This window comes from Taeniopygia guttata, chromosome 2 (genome assembly GCF_048771995.1).
Source record: "Taeniopygia guttata chromosome 2, bTaeGut7.mat, whole genome shotgun sequence".
Taxonomy (NCBI): domain Eukaryota; kingdom Metazoa; phylum Chordata; class Aves; order Passeriformes; family Estrildidae; genus Taeniopygia; species Taeniopygia guttata.
This window is the reverse complement of record NC_133026.1, coordinates 104,287,699-104,313,364: the sequence shown is the minus strand read 5'-3', so window position 1 is coordinate 104,313,364 and position 25,666 is coordinate 104,287,699. Positions and strand designations below refer to the sequence as shown.

Genomic DNA, 25,666 nt, shown 5'->3' with positions numbered 1-25,666 from the left:
ATTTGTAACTAATCATTCTTGTCACTGTCCAAATTACAGTAAAAAAATTGCAAATGTGGCCATGGTGGAGAAAGAAATCACTTGACTGCAAATCCTGAAGTGGATTCGTAGCAGTTTATAGCAGTAACTCTGAGTTAGATTTCTCCAACATGACTTGCTGTACTTCTGCACAGTGAAAGTAAAAATGTGGCAGGCCAGACCCACACTGCTGCTGCTGTTTGCTGTGTGTATTTGCACAGACTTTTTCTGACCTTGGTTCATGAGATCAAAGGACTGAAGAGGAGCAAAGATTTCACACTGATTTCTAGTAACCTGTCTACACTGCAAAAAACAGTTGGATACTTTGCAATTTGTACCTGCTTCTTTTCCTTGTAAAATGGGAAATTAAAAAAACATTGTTCTACTAGCTTAGAACAAAGGAGTCCTATGGGTTTTTTGTAAAATATGGGAAGTCAAAGGAAAGCTATAAAAAGAAACTTCCAACAGCATTTTGAATCCATAATTTAGACAAATTACAATTCTTTTCTTCTGCTTTTACAAGGTAACCCTTCTGGTAGTGAACTTTGCTTTTCTTTAGACAGTTATAAATATTATTTCCTTACTGCATTGCTAAAGCTGATTTCTGAACAAAGAAAACTGATTCTGTATGGCTGTCTAGTGTTATTAGGAACAAAAACGCAGAAAGAAGTTTTTACGTTTTCTGTTCCTTTTTACCTTTTTAATCTTATACAACCCTTTAAAAATCCCATTCAAACAGGAAAAAAGTAAACCCATGCATTTGTAGCATAGTACTGAACACAACTAGCCACTCCCTTGCTTCTGTATCTTATGAGGATAGTGAAATTTCTTCATGAGTTGAACAGAAGTCTGCATTTTATAAAAAATTGAATAATTGACTTGGAAATCTGCTGCTTCTTAACAGTCATATGCTTATGATGTTTATGTCTACATTCTGCCTAAATCTCTAAATCTCTGTTTCAGCAGCAGGGGGAGGGGGAAATGACACAGAGCAAAGGAAGAAGGATCAAAGACTGAAAACAAGGGGATAAAGGATGGAGTCTGGGAAAAAAAACCACTCAACCTTTTTAAAATTACTATTACACTGCTGGGAAAAAAACAACAAAAGACCCAAAGCTCAACATATGTTTCGTTGTTAGCATGACCTGTCTACAGGCAGACATACTCTCATAAGAATACTCCCAGCTACGCTGTTCCATTTAAATGTGATAAAGGAGAAAAATAAATAAATATAAAAATAAGGAGAAAAAAAACCCCAGTCTTGGAAGATTAGCAAGGGTGACACAGATGTGCAAAAAAAATCATGCCTCTGCCCATAATCTAAATCAAAACTGTTCCAAGTAGGTCAAGCGACGCTCATTTTAATTTAATCAAAATTAACACTTATACTCCAGTTAGCTTATATGTAACATTAATTAAACATTTGATTTGTTGCTGAGGTCTTAAATAACCTTTGAAATGTAGTATTTCTAACTATTCTGTTCCACACCTTTTGTCATGAATTCAGTGACGATGTAGATTGGTTCCTCAGAAACAACTGCGTACAGTGGGACAAGCTTGTCATGTCGTAGCTTCTTCATGATTTGAGCCTCCTGCAGGAAAGCCTCTGGCATCATTGTACCAGGTTTTAGTGTCTTGATTGCTACTTTTGTGGTTCCATTCCATGTTCCTAGAAAAACAGACCAGGTTTTATTCCCCATTGTAATACTAAAGAGATTTTCTGCTGAAACTTTTTTTTGTTTCTGTTTTCTTAGCTAACATAATAATAATAAACTAGAACTATACTGAATATTAATTTTACCATTACATGCATGATCATGTATTGGAATTTTTTCGCCTTCATTTCTCTATGATATTATCTTTTCAGATCCTGATAACGACTTACTTAAAATACCAATAAAACACTCACAGGAACAACTGAAATGTGTCACATTAAGCTCTTACCCATCCACACTTCACCAAAACATCCTTGGCCCAACTTAACTTCCAGCCTCAACGATTCTCTAGGAATTTCCCAAGCATCTTTTGCTAGTCCCTGTGTTTGTGGTTTCACAGTGGGACACACAGTTGTTAGCTTATGACACAGCCCATCAGCATGTTCTGGAAAACAGAAAAAGTAGTTAACAGCTTCACAGTTAAGCAAGGGTAAGACTATAACAAAAGTAATAACTTAATGTTGATAAAAAAGAACTAGTCCATTTACTTTTTGTTGAAATCAGAAAGAAATTTTATAGTTGTGAATTTTAAGAATGAGCTATGGACGCAATCCTTCTTCCTCACAGTAGGCACGGGGTAACACTGGGACACTGGAACTTAGGCTTACCTCTGTAGTGTTTCACCAACTTCTGTAGAGATTCAAATTGTGCTCTGGTTGTGATATAGTATCCACCATTGTCAAGTTTCCTGATTTTGTAGTGTTTTACATTATCACCTCTGACCTCATCCCAGTCACGTATAGAAAGGGAATAAGCACCTAGGAAAAAAGTCACATCTGGTTCTTTACCAAAATATAAAAAAGTATTTAACCTATCTCCCCAAGTGTCATTGTACGTGGTGTGCACATTCATGTGTATCATGGGACAGGCATAAAAACGTCACCTTAGTGTCAGGGAGAGCAGGAAATGGGAGAAAGAAGAGATACACAGACAGATACATACCTTTAGTGGTTTCACTCTCTCTTACTAAGAAAATACCACGCTGGTTCCCAGGATTTAAAAGTAGCCTTTCTGCATCCTTCCTGCCCATCTTACCAAAATACCACCTAGAAAATTTAAAAGGAAATGTGTAAATGAAAGCTTCCTATGCTTTGGTACTCAAATAAGCAAAAGATTTAGAAATCTCAAGTACTGACTCCACTAATAGTCCAAAATAGTTGCTGGGCTACAAGTATCCCAAAGCAGATACAGATCAATGAAAGCAATGATATCCATATAAACAAAATATTAAGATGACCTATTTCTATATGACTCTAATTTCTGTTACTTACAAAATACATGTAAAGAGGCCTGTATCTGCAAATACTATGGTTTTCTGCTGGTTTAACAACGGACATCAACTGTTAACAATGAAAGAATGACCCTCCTCAGGCTAAGTTTTCAGGCCAAGATGAATCGGATAACACACTTTGGTAGCACATTCCCTTCAGCAGCTGAAACTCCCTTCTTTAAAAAGTTTTTGCTTCATGTTAGAAAACAATATTTAATGCAAAGTGAGTATGCATAAATATCATTGGATGACAGGTTCATTCCGGTTGGAAGGACTCTTGGAGTTCTCTGGTCCAGCCTCCTGCTGCAGGCAGGGTCAGCAGTGATATCACACCTAGTTGTTCAGGATGTAGTCCTCTTCAGGCTTGGGAAACTCTGAAGGACAGACCACCAACCTGGTCAGGCTGTACCCCCACCTGGCTGTCCTCTGGACAAAAATGTTTTTTATGTTCAGCTGGAAACTCTCCTGTTTCAATTTCTGTTGCCTCCCATCTTTCTCTAACTTAGTAGAGACATTTTTATATTCATCATTTAGGACCCTACCCTACGGTAAGGTCATTTAATTCTCTGTGAGTAACATTCCATATTGCTGAATTATTCCGATACCAAAAAGAAGCCAGATGTTTTAGAGACTTGCATTTTTTCTTGCCTTCAGCTCTTTCACGTAAGGAGTTTTTTCTTCCATACTCCTACAGCATGCCCATCCTGATGAACAGCCTGCACACAGGGCTGTTCCGAGCCAGTGATAATTTTAACGTCCATCTTCATATGAATTCCCAGACTTTGGAATAAGATTTATTTCTAACTACATCTTATTTTTATTAAATGCCTCAGAAGTTACAAAGTGATGTAAAGTGTAAATTTCAAACATTTTGTCTGTCACTATCTTATCGTCAAGCTAATTCGGCTTCATGAGTGATGGGAAAAGTAGTACTGGAAATTGCTGCAAAACAATGGCTTTGTGGGTGAAATATTTTCTGGGCAAAAAATGTAGATAAAGAGGGAGCACTTTGTTGGCCATGAACAGAATGGCCTGTGCAATCACATGGGAATTTGAAACTTATTATTACATTTTGTTGTATTTGCAAGTTTGAGTGTTGAAGGAGATGTGCCAAGTTAGAAATGAATATGAGAGTATACACACTGGAGACAATTTGGATGTAAGCTAAAATCTTACAGAAGCAAACTTTAATCCTAGTTCATAACTTCACATGAAAATGCCTCTTCTCCAGACTACAACAATTTACGAACTATATTGTTAAGTGTTGTTTTATTTCACTACCTATAAAATAATAGTAGGGTTGAATTGCTTTATTTCTTAGAGACAATTAAATATTTATATTATTGTGTCATTAAAAAAAGCACACAAACAATTTGGATCCTGTCAAAAGCAGTTTCTGCTATAAATGCCTCCAGGCTTAGAAAAGGCCACAGACAAAATCTTGGCAATTTAGGGCTCTGTATGGAATTTGCACTTGTATCTCTAATCGCAGCCGCTACACAAAATCTACAAACTCTATCAAAGCACAGGGCTAACAAACTCCAAAGCAAATGAACTGCATTCAAAATGCTGCATATTTCATAAAATTATGAATGTGGATATTTCATAAAATTAGCACTGGTTCTTGAAAATAAACAGTTTTTAGAAGGTTCCTCATTCATTACCCTTTACTCTCACCTCTAGCCATCACATAAACCTATGACAAATCCCACCACTTTGTCCTGGCCAGTGCTTAGGAGCCATGCTTTCTTTGGAAAGCTCTATAATTTCCATTTTACCACCACTGCAACTGTAATGGCTTAAGCTTTTATTGCATGGTTGAAAAAAAATAAATATTTCACCTTTTATCCCAAAAAATAAAGAAAGTTGATAATTTTAAAACCAGATCAAACTCAAGGGTGTAAAATATCAAAGCATCTTTGATGCAATCATTTTTTAATAGCTCAGAGCCAAGAGAGAGCAGCAGTAGCAGCAATATGCTAAAGCCTCAGCTTGAGATTCAGGGAACATTTTGGAAATCAGGCACTTTTCCCAGATGTGCAGTAGCAAACAGAAGTGCACAGATCACATATCAGTGAACTGCTGATTGGCAGTATCATGCCTGTATACTGAAACAAGAGCTGTGCAACTTTATATTTCTAGTACAACAAATACAGTCCCTTGGAACAAGGATAACCCAAAACTCTACTCCAACCTACGGGTTCCACAGTAATTTTATGTGATTGTCTAAGCACTCCAGGATGTTACTAAATAAATGTAGGAAGTACATTTGTGTACTGGTACACAACGCAGTATAATTTTCCAAATTCATAGCAGTCCTTAGCATATCAAACAATCTTACCACCAAAAAGTTATTACAGATTAACAGATTAACAATAATTGTGCACACAAATGCTCTTTTAGAATGTAAGGTTAGGTAATACCAAGTATATAGCTGATCTTGACTCAGGGTTTGGCAAGCAAAAATAGGGATAAAAACCTAGAGTAGTTGGTGGTGTGTGAACTCTTTAGCTAAAACCCATAGATTTTTGCTTTATATGATACACAAGGCATGCCCTACAATTTTTATCATTACTGCATTCTCCCACCCTTTCTCATTTAGCCTTGCATGTAGCAAGCAGGCAGAAAACATCTGCATGTGTGTCCACCTCATGCTTACTAATAATTACACCTTTGACATAATCCAAGTAGCACTGCTATCCTTTCATTAACAGTATTTTCCTACTTTACCCTTAAATGTTACATATAATGAATTCAAAAAACAGGGTAGGAAGTGTGTAAAATTGACAGGATACAGTGTCTTACTCTTCTGCTTGAATGGAGTCTGCAGGAGCTACATAATTGCTTGGGATGTAGCCCGTCTTTCCCGTAGCAATGGATCTTGCTTCCCACCAGTCTCCTTCCCTGCAATGAAACATCATTACCTCTTCCACATATAAACAACACATAATTGTGTACCATGTGTAATGTACTCATGTATGAAAGGCAGGTAAATTTAGGTGACATGTTATTTTAATTATGAGGGCATCTCAAATAGTTTGTGCTGCGTCTACGCATATCTTGTGACCAACACAAATGCCTCTTAGTGGAATTTCATATTTTAAAGATTTGAAGATTTGGGGCTTTTTTTTTTACTGTAAAACCAAAATGCTTTATGGCAGAGATGTATAAATAAACTTCTGAGTTGTCTAGTCTTCATCTGCCTTCATCTCTAGATCAGAACGTAACTCCAGGTGCAGATTCTGGGATGGAGCAGTACCTGTCCCCACCTCTGCTGCCCCCAAAGGGGGTAGCTGTGCCTTGCTGGGGCAGGGAGCAGAAGGAAGTCACCCAACTGAGAAGCGCCTTGGGGTTACTGCAGTTGCTACAGTTCTACATCTGCACCCAAACCCTGATCTCAAGTAAGTATTAGCAGTATTATATATTTTAACCCTATGCTTGTTGAATATTGAATGTATTTTAAAAAATAAATAAAAAATAATCTACCCTTCACTGAAATAGGATACATGGATTTCCAGAAGAACTAAGGATCTAAATATTCCAAACAACCCAGTGAGGTCTGTGAATGAGAACACTTACGTGTTATTTATTATCTGGAACCGTTCACCTTTCTTAAATGAAAGGTCATCTGTAGTTCTAGCTTCATAATCATATAAGGCCACAAATACAGTAACACCACCTTAGGAAAAAGAAAAAAAAATCCTGCATGATAAAGCAGTAATGTTACTACACTTGATTTAAGGACTTGTCCATGAAACAATAAATCAATTTTGGAAGCAACCAAACACTCTGGGTTGCATCTCATTTTGGAAGACAGATCAATAACCTGCTAATCTTTAGGACAGAGCTATGCCTATAAACAGACATTCTGAAAATATGCTTCCACACTACAAAAGGCCACTTGACACATCACTGGAACTACATTAATAATTACAGCACTTATATACAGAAACCTGCATGAAGCATCATCAGTAAAAAACCCAAACCCATAGCTTCTTAATTAAGCTTGCTTCTTGTTAAGAAATGCAATTCTGGAAGAACTTTCATCACCACAATGGTGAACCACCAGCCACAAATTTTCACAGAAGTGAAAGTTCCTGTTGCACTTAGCTATAAATAACTGATGCATTGCCAACTTTTTGAGGTTACACATCAAGATGTACCCAAGAAACTGAACCAGAAATTAAAGTATTCTCCAGGAGACAAAGATATTCCTCTGCTTTAGCACTAATGATTTTTTTTGATGCCACCAAGTCTCCACACCCGTGAAACAGACCCTTGCTGAGGATGATCCATCAGTGCATTACTCCAGAGAACAAGAACCAAGACAGGACACATGAGGAACAGCAGCACTCCACCAACCCTAAGGAATCCACTTTCCCATCCCACTGCTGGAATAGCACAAGTTGCTGAACATGTCCCCAAACAGGGTAGATGTGAGAGAGGTGGATGATAGGAAGGCTTCTACACTTACAAGCAGAAAACATTTTTCTATACTTGAAAGAACTAATCTATAAATCTGCGAAGAGGGAGAAGAGGAAGAGGGAAAAGAGAACAGGCTGTTTGAGATGCACAAGCTACTAGTAAAAATAAAGAACCATATACCATAACCATGAGAAGTTAAAATAGAAAATCTCAAATAAACAATTCAGAAAGACTTTTTAGGCCTTAGAAATGCTATTTCTTAGTCTAATTAACATTTAGGAAGCCTAATGATTGTCCAAACAATAATATATTTTTAAATGTATAATGCTACCTCTCTAATATGCACATGTACATATCAGAATATACATGAAAGTCCACCAAGAGAAACATGTTTCATCTAATTTAGGTCTTTAAAATTAGCATGACTGTGATCAGAAAACAAGAATACATAATGCAATTGGGACAATGTATATGTAATATTCTTTTGCAACTTTCTGACATAAGAGCTCCTAATCACCTAAATAGTTTGATTTGGAGTCTTCCTGTGGTAAAAAGTCTCTCAGCAGGCTGCAGCTGAAAATGAATTTACAATTCTGCTAGGAAAAACAGAACAAAATCCCCACAGGAGGGTAGAGTAATTGAGTTGTTTTTTTTTTAAGTGTGATTTATGAACTCAAAATGAATTTAATATGTTCCTTAGAAGTTAGCAGCTCCTAATTTAAGTTAAAAACCAAAGCAGTTCTACCAATTTTTCTCTTTATTACTATATTATTTTGATGACACAAACTGACAGGTGGAGCAGGAAAATACTGATGGTACCAACTGTATTCACACAAACAGAAAGCAAGTCTTATGGAAATAAACCATCCCCAGAAAGTTCTTCAGCAGATGAAAACAAACATTATTCTCAAGTCATAATACCACAAAAGTTATTAACTGCATATAAAGTAACTAAAAAAATTTCAGCTACCATAAAACCTCTTTTTATTCTTAGTCACAAGTGTTATTTTTTCATAGCAAAGGAAATAATAATAAAATACCTGAAGAGAATGGCATCAGCACAGACTGATTTAAACAAACATACTGTCAAATGATATTTCAAGTCCCTTGCAGCTGTATTCTTTGTGAACCACTGTGAGGTGATCTAGTTTAGCTGCTCAAACAATCTGTAGCCACAAGACTTCCTTTAAAGATTTTCCTTTTATTAGGTCAGTATGCCATCCTCTAATCTATGACTGGTTTTGGAGAGAAATCTTTACCGTCTTGTTCAGCAAGGGGATTACAGAGCACTAACATAGCTTCATGGAAGGCGAGAACAGCAGTCGATTCTACTGTTTTGATTTTCAGCAATATTCTGTGAATTCAAAGTATCTGAAGACAGTGTGTAATAGAGGAGCAGTGTGACTAACTCAGATTTCTTCTTCTTTTCTGCTCTAGACGAATAAAAGATGGCTCAACTTTTCAGCCTTACTACAGGCCATGATGACAACTGTATCATCCTCTTGTCACTCATCACTGATCAACTGGATAAGTATTACTGACATTTACATCCTGTTTGACAAGCCCATCTATTCGCCTCTCTTGTGAAGCAAAGGTTGGCAGAATGTGACCCAGTGTTTTATTGGTCACAAATACAAAAAGCTTACGGCAGATGAAGCCTGTCATCTCATTTGCTCACAAAACCACCCAATTTTGATTGATCTGAAAGGCAGTACTGAATGTATCAAATAATGGTTAGTGCAATTTTATTTATGTATGTATGTATTTATGTATGTATGTTTTTTTGTGGATGGGCTGGTTTTACAGAACAAGGAGGAATAATTTCATATGCAGTATCATTTTGCCTAATTGCAAAACAATGGGAGCATTCACACAAATCAGCCTGCCTGCTGATAAATGATTTCACACTGATGAGATATCAGACTCTCTTTTAATGAGAAATCTCTCTTGTTGTCTCTGGTTCAAGATATAACATGCAGAACAACCAGCAGGAACAGGCAAGAGAACATCCCTTCTGGTCTCTGCAGCAAAGGATTTGTGGTACCCAGCGGGGGGACTACATTCCTGATGTCTGGTTATGCCCAGGAGTGCCTGCATGCACTGCTGGAGAATCCTACATGACCAAAGAACCAGATTCTTAGGTCTTGGGGGAGATGAAATACAATAAACTTTCCTCAGCAGAGCTAATGAAAATAAATAAATGCTGCCCTTATTTAATTTCTGCATATGTTCATCCAAAAGAGGGATTCAGAGCTGACTCATAAATGATACAGGCTAGATGTTCATTTTAATTATTTGGTTTATAATGTATTCCCAAGAAAAGGACTACGAGGTGATCATTACCTCACAATTCATACTTGGTTTCCTGAATTGCCAAGGTCAGAATGTCTTTTCATGGATCTCAGATTTCTTGTGTTTAAAAGACTTTAAATGCCACTGGAACAATGCAAACATTTCAGCACTGTAATTGTGCCAACATCAGAGGTTTGTGGGAAAACTAGAAACAGACTATTAAGGAATTATTTACCTGTTGTCTGAAGTGTCTGTACAGAGCTTCTAGAATAAATTAGTCTGTCTTTTTAGTGTCTCAAAAAAAAAGAATAAATCACAGCTTTCTCTCAAAAATATCCATCAACATGATGAAATTAATTACATGGACAAAATCAGTATTTCTGTAATTAAGGTGGGTTTATAACATCAAATGTGCATGTTGCTTTAAAATGCTGTATCTTCTATAACTCAGCCAAAAGGTCTTTGTGTGCTGCAAATTCTATCTTTATATTTTTCATTCTGGTTTTCATATGACCACCAAAAATGGGAATTCTACTCTTTCATTTCACACATATTGTTCCCATAGTAAAGTACATAGAATATAATGCAAATCCTGTTTAGCTTTATAGATTCATTCAATGTTGCATTAATGTAATTTAAAAGTAATCAGACTTAAAACCAGTTTAAAAAATAAATTTCCCGAATCTGAAGTGTTTTTCATTTTGTACATCTCTCCAAGTTTAAAACCATTGTCCCATACACATACTTTCAACAGCTTACAACTTTTAATGTAGCTTTGTCAACTATTCCCATTATTGTCTTTAGTAACTCTTAAATTTCTCTACGCTGTGATCCTCATTGTCTCCACAAAAATAGAAGCCTAAACACCCAACCTTCATGCCCCAGTCACTAGTGAATACAGGCTGAATTATTACATGAGCAGTAAAGATACTGAAAATCAGGAATCTCTAAAAGGAAATTTATTTTAAATTTGCAATTTATTTCTGTGTGGCAAGGTGTCACAGTATTTTTTTTACTATGACTGCCAAGCAGCTATAATACTAAATCATAATAGCATCATTTTATGTAACACTTACCTGTTAAAGTACTAGGATATGTACTTGGCACAGCTGAAAATGAAGATGATGCTCCTCCAAAGGGTGTCATTCCTGAAGGCCCTCCAAAAGGAGTCATGGAATGACTATTAAAATTAACTGCTGATCCCTTTATTGATGGTGACTGTGTTGCTTGGCTGGAATCTGATCCATAATGACTGACATGGGAAATAACAGGTTCTGGAGCATTTTCAGTTCTGTATTTCATGGCTGGGCCTTTACCTTCTTTGCTTTTAATGCACCCCATTGTTGCTTCTGTGAGGATGAGAGGGAAAAAAAATAGAAAAATAATTAACCTTCATGCTGTCTTAAGATAGCTAACACAGGATATTCCCAAAAAGATAATCCAAATAATAAATTATAACTGTTAAACCCCATGCAGAGTGTAAATTCTGATGAAAAAGTGTTCTGGAATAAAACTTAAACTATTACCAGACCAGGGAAGCTCTAATTATTTTCCCCTACAACTTCACATAATAACAGCACATTTGGATTACTCTTCATCCTTCGTTACAGCCTGATAGGCTGCAAATGGTAACAAAGCAAAAAAAGGGGGAATCCAGCGACAGATGAGGAAAAGACACTGGAGTCTTTTATAGCAGGGTGGAGGGGGAAATAGATGTGACAAATCCAGACTCAATTATAGGAAGCAAATCCAAAGGAATTATACAAAGAAAACGAATGGGGCATTCCTGCTTTCTTTTTTAATCATCTGTCAATGAAGTCTTGACCAACCGCCAACATCTTTAAAGACATAGAGAAGTTTTCAACCATTGCCAGCCCCAAAAATACGTCTCACAAACAAACCTCAGACATTCACAGCCACAGGATAGGGTTAAGCTCTAGAGTAACTAAAATTGCAAAAAACCCAAGAGTAATTACAATATCCTAAGGGATTTAGGAACTGAACTATGCCTGACAGGTGACAATTTATATCCCTGATGGCCCAGGACTGCCACTAGCTCCAACTACAGGCAGACAGTGCCAGAGCTGTTTACCGTGGGGGCACCTACTACCTGCTGCTGAAGGGAATCAGGGGACCTGTCACCAGCAATTAACACCGACTGAGCCTTAAGAAGTCACCACCTGATAAATGACAACCGGTAGCAGGCATTTTCTGGCTTACCCCAGTTGGGAAACAAATCAGGAAGAAAACAGCAGCAGCTATTAGATGCAGTACTAGTCTGGCATTAAAATCCCTGTGTTATTTGCAGGAGGGGGTTTAAAAATCTACTTTAACTACAAAAGTAAAACCTCTACAGACATAGGAAATCAACTGCTCCACATTCTCTAATGAATCAATTAAGAAATAAACAGCAGGAGCCAGAAAGCATGAAAACCACGTATTTTGATAAGTACAACAATTTCATGGATTCTAACTAACAATTAGGGAAACACAGTATTTCCCAATGTGTGTCTAATTCTTTTTTTCCTTCTCAATGCCTTCTCACTTTGTTAACCATTAGACACAGAAATATGGAACAAAGTAAATTTTACTAAACAAATACTGCTGTAATATAGTCACACTGAGAGAAAGTAACACCCACCGTACAACTAACCGTTACAATAATAAAGATACAGTAATATCCTCAAGAACCATGAATCAGAGTTCCTGGAAAGAACAAGGTCCACAGACAGTGAAACACCCTATAAAATCTAATGCTCAAAAAGATTAAATATATTCACCCTGTCATTTCAGCCCCTAATATTGCAATGCAATACAATTACTGATGCAGAAAGAAGCAGCAACAAAGTCAAATAACTGCCCTTTTACAAATCACATTCAAGGTTTTCCACAGAATAATGAATAATCACAAAGCAAACCTTTTCAATTATTTTTAGTTCTTACACTATTGTTGCCAACTTATGGACTATGAACAAATGTTAACATAGCAAGGCTCAAATATGTGAATAAGAATGCAGTGTGCCTAAATACTTTACAAAAACAGTTATTAACTCACAATAGAAGCCAAACAGTCAGAATCACATCCTTTTAATTTCTTTACCACTGCAAACAGACACTATAATCCCCAATACTTTCTCTTGGCCATGTGGCTGCCTATTGTGAATTCTTGTCTTCCTCCAAGTCCTACATGACTATTTCTAAAAAACTTGAATTCTGTTTTTCTGCTAGCATTGAATAAAAGCCCAATCACCTTTACAAAAATGTCTTTTCTAGTAGCACTGATTCGTTGCCTGTGGCTGAAAGTTGAGCATACAATTCAAAAGTCCAGCACACTACTAATGTTAATCAAGTAGATTAAAAGGGAAGCACAGACATCTGTCCAAATGTCCATCACAAATATTTTTCCTTCTTTCCACCATTTGCCTAACTTGTAGCAGGCTAGTAAGACCTCAAGATTAAACAAAAAAAAAAAGTAATAAAAAACCAGACAGCAAACAATTTACCAAGTCCAGTAAAACTGCTGGATTCTGCCCAAGGAATTGCTGATTTGATCAAATGGCTGGTAACTACTATCACCCCGTGCTCACCCGCTAAGGCTGTGATAGCGGCAAGGACTTACTATTGGGATGCTTGAGTGTCACAAAGAAAAGCCCTTATTGAAGACCTGAATTCATTCTAGAAAAACACTATCAGCCTCTCCCTTGTTTCTCCCCTCCCCAGCCACTTCACTGTTAAGGTAATCTTCTTTCAGGGGTTAAAGAGATTAACAGCAGAGATTCAATCAGCACTTCAAAGAGAAAGACGTTCAGAAATAAGCAGACAAAAATGTAAACCTCTTTTATAATTGCATACCCACAAAAGAAAACTGAGCAAACTCCTTAGCTTTCAAAAGCAAAAAAATATAGGTGAGAATTGCAGTAAAATTCTGTATATGGATTTGTGAGGATGAGTTACAGGCATGAGGGGAGGGAAGAAGACATAAACCAAGAGGGAGTAGTAAAAAAATCCCTGACTGCCCATCCTGTGGGGGTAAATCCCCAACGACTGTTTACTCTTATAATAAATTGCTGGATAAAGAACAAAAAATCCCCAAGCAGCTGGTGTGCAATGCTGGATTTGATTATTCTGGTGCTACATTTGTTATCAAAAATGTATGTAACTGAAATAACTTTACACCTATTTTTATCAACCTTTGCCTGGCCAGCAAGAACATATTAAGGAATACATTTTTGTCATAAAAAGCTAACAGCTCTCTTTCTGATGCACTGAACTCTTTAGAAATAGATTCAGATGGGAAATTCCTATTTGCACTGCCGAAGTCCATCTATTTAAAGAAATGCTGGCCTAAGGTATCCTATTCACAAGCCACTGACTTCCCACTAGTTAGATCATACTGGTGTCTGAGGCAATCTATTTGAGTAAATTCAGCATCTTGTTCTTTTTTTGAAACAAACATTCACCTATTGATTTTGATCACTGTGCCCACACGTTTTGGGTGGGAGAGGGTGGCAGTCAGCTTGCTGGAGATCTATCAGGAAACCATGTTCAGAAAGGCAGGGATTATAAACCCAGCTGTCTTGTCCTGCCTTCTAGATGAAAACAAACCTAGGTTAGAATGTTTTCAAGTAGAAACAGAAGCTAAAAAATGGTCACTGTTAAGGACAGTTGAAGGTTAACAGGATGCCCACAGAAATCAACAGAAGAATGAGAGAACCTCAGGAAGTAGGAATCAAATGCGATTTTAGTAGTATGTCACTGATTTGCACTTTTTGGAAAAGTCACATAAAGGCCAACAGATAATTGTCATTCAACACTCTACAAATATCTCAGACAAGGAAGAAGGCCCTTAATAAACTCTGACAAGATGAGAGCTCCAAGAAAGTCAATGCTGCCCTCTTATCTTCCCAACTCCTTTCTATAGCAGAGTGCCAGACGAGAGGAAAGCTTTGTCCAACAAGAATTGAAAAGTGTGGCCAGTAAAGTCTTTGTGTTGGCATTTTTCTGCTTTCCTTAAAGGATGAGCTACCAGACCAAGAGAAGCAAGTTTTTCTTCTAAAGCCATTGTATCTTAGCATACTGACAAATTCCCTCAGGTGTCTGCAGCTCTGTCCACCCAGCCCAGAGAAGTGGGTGTCACAAAGAACTACTCATTTATCTAATGTGTCTTTGCTCCTTCCAGTTGGTAGTTACAGAAATCACTCCTTGGTTCCTTTGGACACAGGATTGTCAGGAGTGCTTCAATGAAGGTCTCCTACTGGCGTGAAGGAAAATTAGACAAAGCTCTCATTGAAAGAGTGGATTCCAACTTGGGTGGATAAACTGTGTTCCAGCCACATGCCTTAGAGCAAAGCAGCCTGCAAATGCCTCGAAATACTACATTCCCTTTCCCCCATCAATACCAAGATTTTGATAGCTAGGTGTTAACCTCTGGAACCCTGTACCAAAGGGGTGGGAGAGACTCATGTTTGTTTCACTTGCATTTGATAACAAAACCCCTCCATTATTAAAAAAAAACCAACAAACCCAAAACAACAACAACAAAACAAGCAAACAAAAGACACCCAAGAAAAATGGTGTTTCCTTCTGGGGCCAACTTGAACACTCCTCTGATTTTGCTCTTGTGTTACAAGCATGTCCCGGTTGTCTTCTGGAGACTTCGTCTAGAGTAAAGCCAGAAGTGACAGTCACATGTGGCAGTTTCAATGCGCCACAAAGGGAAAGATGCTCTAGGGACTTCCTCTCTTTTCAATCTCTCGTATAAACCAGGTACAGTACCTTAACTAAGCAAATGAAAATCACTAAGGGAAGGGCAGTTTGCAACACTCTGATTTCATTACTTTTGATTACTGAAATTGTTCATACAGCTAAAAAAGAGCACAGAAGTGATTTTTCACTACAAAAAGTAAGTCAAGTTAGAACAAGCAAAATCAAGTCTCTTTCCTTCTAGAAGGATAAGGCAAGACTGCAAATATTTTCCCACCTAAAACATACAAAAAATCCTCCAACTAGAAAGTAACACCCCATGCTACCAAACACAGAAAAATAATTTGAGGTTCACAAATGGCTAATAAAAAAATGAAAAAAAATTTATGATTTCCACTGCTACTGTAGCTTCACTATTCTGTGTTAGCATTAAAAAAAAATGTTTCTGTCAAAAAAAGACATGCCTTCACTTCTGTGAAACAAATGCCTTACAAAAAGGTCTTACAAAAAGGTCTTAATTTTCAACTAAAGTAATGATTTAAAGTTATTAAAATTTCATGCAGTGATAAAGACAGGATATTCTGTGGGAAGTTTGCTAATGGATCCATTAGCTGGCAGCTGTCTATTTGCTCAAACAAGTGTAGAGCTGATTCCACATGTCACTAGAGACACAGAACCTATACTGGCTTTTTGTACACTGGGCAAACAGCATAGAGCATCTGCCAAACAGCTGGCTTCAACTGGTGGTATTGAAAAATCATTTATTAGATGTGACACAGACAGAAAAAATTGTAAACCTCTAGTAAAGAGGCTAACATGTCTTTAGCCAATATGATAACATCCAGCTAATTCAGTCTATCTTTAACGGGTCACTGCTTTGGTATGAAAACAAGAGTAGGCTTTCTTGTCTATAAAACAACCTGCCTTGTTTATAAAGGACAGTAAACTAAAGAACTGCCCCGAGTTCTTTGCAGAGTACATGCAATTTTTAAAAATTATGTGGTTTTTATCATGGGATAAAATTTATTTTTTATGAGCTGTCATAAATTGCAGGGTTTGCTTATTTTACCATGAACAATCCATGACATTTCAAAAAATGATGTTCTACTGTATTCAGTTTTATAATTAGCAGCAACATTAGTGTAATGAGGCCTTAGAGAGTCTGCATCATTATGCATTTAAAGTGCAACTGACATGACCTTGCAATTAACGATCTAATAACGAACAAAAAGTGAAGATAAAGGAAGAAGCATTTAAAAAACCCCACTGAAGCAAGCATTTATTTTACTTGAATTTCAATGCTTACCACACACCTTTGTGGAGTTCTACACCAAAAAGTAACTACAAACCAGTACTATTAGACCTCATCTTGCCCATACACTAAAATAGGTATTTAAAACCATGCTCTTTATTTTAAGGCAATCTGAACTTTTGAATCCTAATGGTTGTACAGACCTAGTGAAACACTTTTCTTTGATCATGACTATACAAACATATTAAACAAAAAAATCCGGGGCTGCTGTGATAATGATTTTGATTTCATAGCAACAGAACAGATTCCAGATTGTTTACTAAGAAAACTACAGCTAGCAAGCCCATTATGGAAAACAGAAGATTCTGTACAGAGAAAAAAACTGAGTATAAAAATGCTTTTTAGGTGTACGTTTTGGATTTCAGAGTCAAAAGATATTGGATATATTACATATTGCTATTCCAGTTTGTGTTTTTTACAGGATTCAGAATTTTGAATTTGCTTTAAATTAATGATTGATACTGATCCTTCTACTGGAGGAACCAGTTAACTGGCTTACAAGATCACAACAACCATGCTCTGAAGGAATACAAGATTCCAAAATGCTACCTGAAAAACAAGGATAAGCAGATATTGCTAAAAGAATAAGGTCCTTCAATCCTTTATGCTCTTTCTTGATTTCCTTACTGTTTTTTTGGAATGGAAGAAGTTCAGTGTTTCCTCTAAGGTTTGAATGGCTTAGACATGGGAGATTTACCCAGATGTATCAGACTTTGAACATCGTACCTATGTAGGAGTCTAAGGATTTATAGTCCTCCAATTTGGATCATCCCAAACAAAGGCTTCTCTACTGAAGAAACACTGTCCTTGTTGGAACTAACACGCAGGAGATGGAACTGCCCCAAAAGGTAGTACAACACTCATACCAGTGCACAACAGGCCCTAGCAATCAAATTACAAGGTCCCATTGGATGCTAGGTTGCAAAGTTGAAGGAGAAATTGACTATGACAAAGAAAAGTTCTAAAAACAGAAGTGGAATTAAGGGTTATCAGTGAGGCAAAGTCAGAAGAGAAATGAACACTCTCTATTTTTTATCTCAGTTACATTCTTCCCAGATAAAAATCTGGGTCAAACACATGTAGGATCTCCTCCCACTCACTGTACCTGGACAACTGAATCTGTAGAGGTACAGATTTGTGTACCTCCAAAGTGTCTTTTACTTAAGAGACAGGAAAAGGCTCCAAAAGCATACTGGAGACAATGACCATGTCATGGATGATATGCAGCTGGCTCTGCAAAACAGACATATTCATAAACTTGTGCTTATTTATAGTCAGAGTTTCACCTACACTATCTAGGGTAGTAGGTTTTCTTTGACCAGATGTTATTTGCAAGAAAAGGTGGCTCTTCCTATCAGTCTAGAAAGTGGCCAAGAATGACAGACTAGAGGTAGAAGAAAGCAAGCCTACTGTAATTTTAAACACACTTCTAGTCAAAGAAGATCTAGTTTATTAATTTGTCTTCAATAGTGGCCTCTGTCTCTAACCAGGAGTTCTACCCTTCACCATGGGTCTGGACTGTGACAAAAAAGAAAGGTTGTCTCTTTTTATAAAGAGCCATCAGCAGGAGATGCCTTGGAACATGAGACAAGCAGGATGAGTGAAGCAGACTGGTCTGACCTCCACCAACCTGTAGCTCAGAAATTCCACTTGAAGACTAAGGACTCGGCTACCTGAAGAGAAGTCCAACAGGTATGTCCCAGCTTATGAATTTAAACCAATGTATTTATGTCGATGCAACATCTGCACAGGATTTGCATTCTAGCATGTCTTCACTTGAATTGTTTTATGCTTACTGGATAAGTCAGAATAATTTTATCCAAGAAAACAGAAATAGTTATTACTGATACCGACTTAAACATTAGAAACATTCTGATCTAAACAAAGCTCAGGAAAACCCACAAGGGGTGAGTGTCACAGCCAAGGCCAGGATTAACATCTTGCAAGTGCAACTACAGCAACCTGACTTTTAGTCTGATACACCAGTGCAAGACTGCCTCATTCAAACTGCTCAATATCTGAAAAAGCACATTCCCACCATCAACCTCCTTGTGTGCCAGCTGCTCACAGGAGCAATCTCCATTTCAGCTGGAAGCTGCTACCTTGTGTGCAAGACAATGGAAAGCACAAAAGAAAGAAGTTGCTGGGTGGGAAAAAACCCCAAGCAAACAACAAAATACCTAACACCCCAAACCCTGTGCAGTAGGCACAGAGTCTAGCTGGGGTACCTGACTGACATCAAGAGGGAGCTGTTTCTAACTTCCCAAGCAGAGCAGAGAAAATACAGCAAAGTTAAATAGTTAAAATTAATTCTTAAGATCCCTACCAACTGCCAAACAGAGCTTCTACATAAAGAAAGGTTGTTTTCAGGATGTATACTGAATTTTGACTGAAATCAACATATTTTTCACCTTCAGAAAGGGTGAAAAGGCAGACAATGGGTGAAAAATACGTAACACTGGTGGATTAATTTTCTTTATTCCAGCAATCAAGATCACAAGGGAAAGATTAACTAAAATATCAGAATTGCAAAAGCAGTTTTATGTGATGAAATATATAATACATATACATGAGACCATTTAAAAAATTTAGAGTTACAATGTCTAGCCATCCAATTTCAAGCCCTTACCACACAAAGACATTTTCTTTGACAACAGATAATACTAGAGACAAAACAACCAATATATTGTCTAGACAATATCACTGCTGCTGCATTGTCTTCAACATTTAAGTAGACAATCAATAAATAAATGCAGAAAAGAACAATTATATTGTGTTTTTTTAATAGTGTAATGGCTATTTTTATTAACTTGCAAATAATTACAAGTATCTTAAAAGCTAAAAGTTTGGTACCTTTAAAAAGTCTGGCCAAAAGATTGTTTCAGATTCTAAGGCATGTCATACCTTGTCAAAGATATCCAGGATATTTTAGACGGGATGTCGGGATCAATTTATAAATAGAAGTATCTTGTTTTCATTTAATTTTATTTGGAAAACAACAAACCTATGCCCAGTATCATAGACCATTTTCATACAATCAAGTTTCCAGTAGTCCATTTAAGTATATTAAAAATGAAAAAAAAAAAAAAACAAAAACAACATCCAAAAGGTATTTAAAAAGCCACTTTTAAATTTTGTTTACTGAATTAAACTAACATTGGCTTTCTAGGTCTCACAGCATGAAGCATGCAAAGCACACATCCCCAAGGGACATCTGCCTTACAGAAAAATCAACATAAAACTTACATGGGAGAAGAACAAATTGCATTTTTGTTTTGAAAAGATAATTTAAGAATCAATTTCTTTCAATGTTCAACTGTGAAATACATATGAAAAAGAGATGACAACATTTGCAAGCTCCCAGAAACTCAGATACTGAAGTTCTTATGAATCATTTTTATCTTGTCAGGTGGGAATACTTTAAGATGACAGAGGAATTCAATATCAGCAAGAATCCTCTTGCAACTTCATTAGTCAAGTTAGAAATATAAAGGAAACGAACAGTTGCAGCAACTTAAAGAGATATATCAATGTAAGACCCTATAATGTTATATCCATCCAAATTATAGCACAAGGTCACTGATAAGAAATCTCATGGAACTTAAGACATTATTTATTTGCTGTGTGTTTGATACACTGTACTTTGCACTTGCACATTCCAGCTTTATAGACATGAATCTCCCATCTACTCTTTGCCAAACATTACACTAAACTGAAAGTAAATTCTCCTTTATTCTCAATGCTGTTTTATCCTAATATACTTGACATGATTACCATATTAAGAAAAATCAGTAAATAAAGTGTTTAAGTCCAGTTATTAAGTCAAATTACTGGCAAAATGTTGCAGCTCATTTATTCAAGGACCATATATCCAGACCTCCTTCAATTAGCTCTTTGCTGAACAACAGCAGAGATTTCAAGAAGACAGCTAGAAAATATCAACCTTCGAACTAAAACAAAAAGTGAAAGTATGTATAAACAATTACAATCACACATGTACATTGTTCTTCATTAATCAATAGCTTTAATCTGTAGTATTTTTCCTTTGTACATAAAAAAAGCTGAAAAGCACAATTAAATTGTAAAGAAATTCAAAATGAAGCAAACAAACAAAAAAGATGACACCTTCTAAGTAACACCCTTATGAAAAGGAAAGAGCTGGACAATTTTTAAACAAGAATTATTATCCTAATAGCTATCATTAGTGCTATTCTATTGTTTCTCTACTGACAGATATAACAGTGTACATAGGAGAAATTATCTTAATTAGCTCGTCAGGCATCTTGCACAATAGAGGCCATAGGGCTGCCCTAAATTAATTTTTCCTTTTACGGTCTTGAATGCACACACATGCCCAAACTCATTTGAAATGACTGTTATGGAAAGCTCACCCGCAGTCTGGACAAGTCCTACATTTTGAGCACAGTAACCACTAAAAGCACATGCCTCACATGCTGTCTGAATTTAATGCCAACATCCAGAAAACACCATTGCCTTGGAGCCCTACCACTACCCTGTTCCTGTTTCCAGTGTAATAAAGATCACAGCCCGCTTAAACCTTCCCTTTGACAAGACTCAAGCAGTCCCACTAGGCTCCAGTCTATCAAGTGGCTCTTCAGCACTCAATCACCTCATTTCCTCCAAGATCCCTCAGTTTTTTCAGAAACTCCCATTAACAGTGATCACTAGAACAGACATGGCATTCAAGGCAGGGGATATTCCTTAATCCTTCTTTCATATAATCACGGAATGTTTTGGATTGGGAAGGATCTTCAAAGATCATCTAGTTTCAGCCCACATGACCCTGAGCAGGGATATCTTTCAGGTTGTGCAGGGTCCCATGCAACCTGGCTGTGAACACATCCAGGGATGGGGCATCCATAACAATTCTGAGTGATTTGTTAGTGTCTTACCAACCTCATCCTAAAATATTTCTAAATTGTATCTGATAGCAAGCTATGGTCTTTCCGTTTAAAACTGCTACCCCTTGATCTGTCACTACAGGCCCTGGTAAAAGTCTCTCTCCATGCTTCTAACATACTCCATTTATATACTGAAAGTCCACAATAACTCTTCCTGGAGGCATTTCTTCTCCAGACTGAACAATTTGAACTCTCTCAGGCTGTCCTCATGCCCCAGCCCTCTGCTCATCTTTGTGGTCTCCTTTGGACCTCCTCTAGCACTTCTACACTGCTCTTACGTTCAGGGCCCCAGAGCAGGACACAGCACTCCAGGTGGGGTCTCACCAGAGCAGAGGGGCAGAATCACCTTCCTTGACCTACTGGCCACACTTCTGGTGCTGCCCAGGATAAGGTCACCTCACACTCAATTTTTCATGCACCAACATCTATCTTTTTCTTTGCAGGGCTGTTCTCAATTAATTCCTTCTCCAGTCTGTATTGCTGCTGGGGATTTCCCTGATCCAGAAGCAGGACCTTGCACTTGACTTTGTGGAAAATCATGATGCTCCTGCTCATTTGAGATCTTTAGTATTAATTTTGACAGCAGCATAATGATTCTTAGGTCTTTTTCAGCACTGCTCTTGAACAGAATTTTCCATACCCTGTGAGCATGGTGCTCATCCTTCTTGATGAAATAAGTAATAATTTTTCTGTTTTAAACAGACATGGCTCTCAGTTAATCCAGAAAATGCTAATACTGGAGCTTCAAAACAAATTTGGATAAAAATTTGAAAAGTCTTTCACTTGAAAGCAGAGACAAAAGGACACAGTAAGAGTCTCACCACTACTCTATCCAGAGTTTCTTATGATTATCTCCAATCCTGCATTGTCTTGTTCATCATCTGCCCTGCAAGCACCTGACACTGTGTTTTGCAACATGCATGGATCTCAGCTATGCAACAGTTCTACCTTCCAAGTTAATCTGCTTCTGCAGGACTAAGACATATCTGCTGCACCTCAGCAAGCACATCACCACAGAAAAGCATTCACATTCTTCCTGGCTTTGCAAGCAGGACTAGCTTATTTGGAGGTTACACCTAAACAAGGGCTGGTTCCTGCAAAGTAGGTGTATCCTATGTCCCCAGCAGAAAAGTTTTGTTCCAAATGTGGTCATTTCACTAGTGACTTCATTAACTTGCTACTGAAAAAAGAAGAATATTCATTCTTTGCTTTCTAAAACTATAAAGTTTTAAAACTTTCCCTTACATTTATGTTGTTTCATTTGCTAAAGGGATTAAAATATTCAACCCTTTCCAGCTCCAGATTAGCAATCAGAGAGACTCATACCAAGCATACCAAGCCTTCGTGTAACCACTTAGTGTTTGCTTCCTATTCTCTGTTTGCTTTTGCTTCGACTCACCTTCTGCTGACTTTCACTCTACCACTTAAAACCACTGAAAGGGCTTTAAACACAGTTCATAAAACCATTTCTGCAAAAGATGTCAAAGACAAAGTTTTCCAGGGGGTGTTTTTATTTGATGGAGTGAAACTGAGGGAAATCATATTAGTATTTCCTGTGATGGGAAGCTTTATCAACATACAGTGCAAAAACAATGTTGAAGTCTCCTAATGATATTTTAGAGATGACATCAGTTTTGTTTCCCTTTTAAAAGAAGGTTTTCCGTATTAGTCAATGGGCCTTCCCTGTGACATAGTTCTCTCTAATATATGTTCCAATCATGAACTGGCCAACAACATGTAACACACATAATCAGTCACCACTCCCTGAACATGAGCAAAGCGAACACAACAGGTAAGTTTGATAAGTTTTAGCCATGGTAGAGGATACCAAATAAAACAGTAAGAGAAGGGTGAGTGAAGAAGAGAAGAGATGCTGGAACAACAACTAGAGGGCTGAAAGTTATCTTTAAAAGAGAAACAAAGCACTAATAATCAAAGAGCAATAGAAAATAGTTTTGATACATTTCATGTTAGTAAATACTGTTAACTTACAAAAGGGTATACCACAGCACAAAGACACCCTTCAGTTTTTACTGACTGGTTAAGGCAATGTTTTTCTAAATAGGTAAGTAAAGTAAGCCTTGACCATATTGTATTCTCAGTCACTCTAGTAACTTGTTTTCAGGAGTAAACAATGTATGTTTAAGAATTCTCTTCAGGCTAATTAACTGCTGTTTAGTAACAATTTTTCTTGTTCATAACCAGTAAGCAGGGCTTTTAGCAATATTCTTTTAACTCCAGAAGTACTGCCAGAAGGAAGGACAATTTCCATTTCAATTAAATGTTAAACTGAAGGGTGGAAGGAAGTTGTTAGGGATTTAGCAGAAGCATGCACGCCAAACAAATTACTCCTCAGTAACCTGCATGAGTTTTTAAAATTTTGGTCACAGGTCAGAATTATTTCAGTCATGAGTAACAAGGAAACAACAAATTTACACTACTCAAAAAGAACTAATGCTGTCTGTTAGAGATATTTCAATGACAAAACTGCTGATCTTCAAAAATAAGCAGCATTATTAAAACAGCTTAAATGAAAACCACTTTGCTGCAGATTTGAATGTCTGACAGAAAATTTAAATAAGTCCAAGTATTTATTGTAAACAAAATAAAAAAATACAAGCATTTAAAATAACTTATGTAATAATTTTATCATGTCACCATAAAACACGAAAAAGGAAAAAGTCTCTATGCTCATTGCTCTGTATCTCTTCGGGAAGTGGGGGATATAAATTTTAAGTCCTTTTATGTAACTTTCTGACTTATTTCAGTGTTTTAATGCTTCTTATACTGATAGTTTACAGATGTGTAAAAACTTGCATTTCTCACTTCTCCTAAGTTGAAGAAGGAAGATGTATCTGAGAGAAAGTTACATGAAAGTTACATGTCATCCCTATCCAGCAGAAATGGGATTTCTTTGCTAAGCTCCTAAACTTCCAAAACTCCTTAAGTCCTTACCAGATTTATAAACTTAATACTTCTAAATGTCATCTTTCCACCAGGAAGCAATGCAATACTATCATTCCACAGGTTAGCTTTAAGAATTAATTTTGCATATTTTTGAACACTGTCTTTTGGACCAAACACAAAATGGATCTGATGAAAAATGGGATCAGAACAATCTGTGGACTGCTCACCGGAATCTACTGCTATTCACAAAGAGCAGTACTAAGAGGGATAACTCTGAGCCTGAGCAGAATTAGAGGTCAATACCTGTACCTGCAGCCACCAAAGGAGTGGCACAGCTCATTGGTTACTGTTCTAAGGTAAGATCAACACAATTCAACACTAAACCCCAAATACACAGTAAGAGGAAAGGGGAAATACACAGAAGGGAGTAACCCCTTTGCAACTGTCTACAGGGGATCAGTAGGTAGTACTTCATATTTCTACCGAGTACTGGCTGTAACTCAACAGGAAGAAGGGATATTGTCCCCAAGCAAAGTCCTATTCAAGATTCAATGGAAAGCTCAGCAACTGCTCCTTATCACACAAACTGACAGGTTTGCATTTTCTGCTCATACAAGACCCAGCACTAAACTGCCAGGTTTGGAATGAGAAGAGCTACCCAGCCACCCCCAACTGGTAGAGACTAATGGGGTTTTTATGTCCCCTCTTAAAGAGGGTATTTTTTTTTCTAAAAGTGTCTGGCAATTTCTATTTGATAAATTCTCTGCTAGTGCTAATGGCTGGTGATGTGTTTTACCTGCCCAAATATCTTTCCATAGCTTGACATAGCTACTACTTCTGACTTTTGCTTGTTTTGTTAAGAGAGTTGAGAACTGCTTTACATCCTCATCATTACAAGTAAGGAGCCCATACAATATCAGTATAACATCCATTTCTCCCAGTTAGGAATACCGATAACTTTTTGGGTCCAAGTTCCCAGCCACTGATTTCCTCTAAGCTCCTAGTGAGGAACTCCTCTCCCCACCGTGGTTGTATCTGGTGGAGCAAGATGCTCAAAGGATAAACTTTTCTATTATATAAAGAACTTCAAATGTCCTTGTGA

General features: G+C 37.2%; 1 protein-coding gene across 1 annotated transcript in view; it reads right to left on the bottom strand.

Moving 5' to 3' along the window:
* The window catches only part of YES1 (YES proto-oncogene 1, Src family tyrosine kinase), a 50,580-nt gene that overhangs the window by 6,233 nt on the left and 18,681 nt on the right, over positions 1-25,666 (bottom strand). Inside the window, exons 2-8 of the mRNA XM_030266062.3 lie at positions 10,797-11,069; positions 6,583-6,682; positions 5,809-5,907; positions 2,676-2,779; positions 2,342-2,491; positions 1,963-2,118; positions 1,508-1,687 (exon numbers count right to left, since the gene is read on the bottom strand). Coding sequence (XP_030121922.1) covers positions 1,508-1,687; positions 1,963-2,118; positions 2,342-2,491; positions 2,676-2,779; positions 5,809-5,907; positions 6,583-6,682; positions 10,797-11,061 — 1,054 coding nt within the window. The 5' untranslated portion in view covers positions 11,062-11,069. The remainder of the gene's footprint in view (positions 1-1,507; positions 1,688-1,962; positions 2,119-2,341; positions 2,492-2,675; positions 2,780-5,808; positions 5,908-6,582; positions 6,683-10,796; positions 11,070-25,666) is intronic.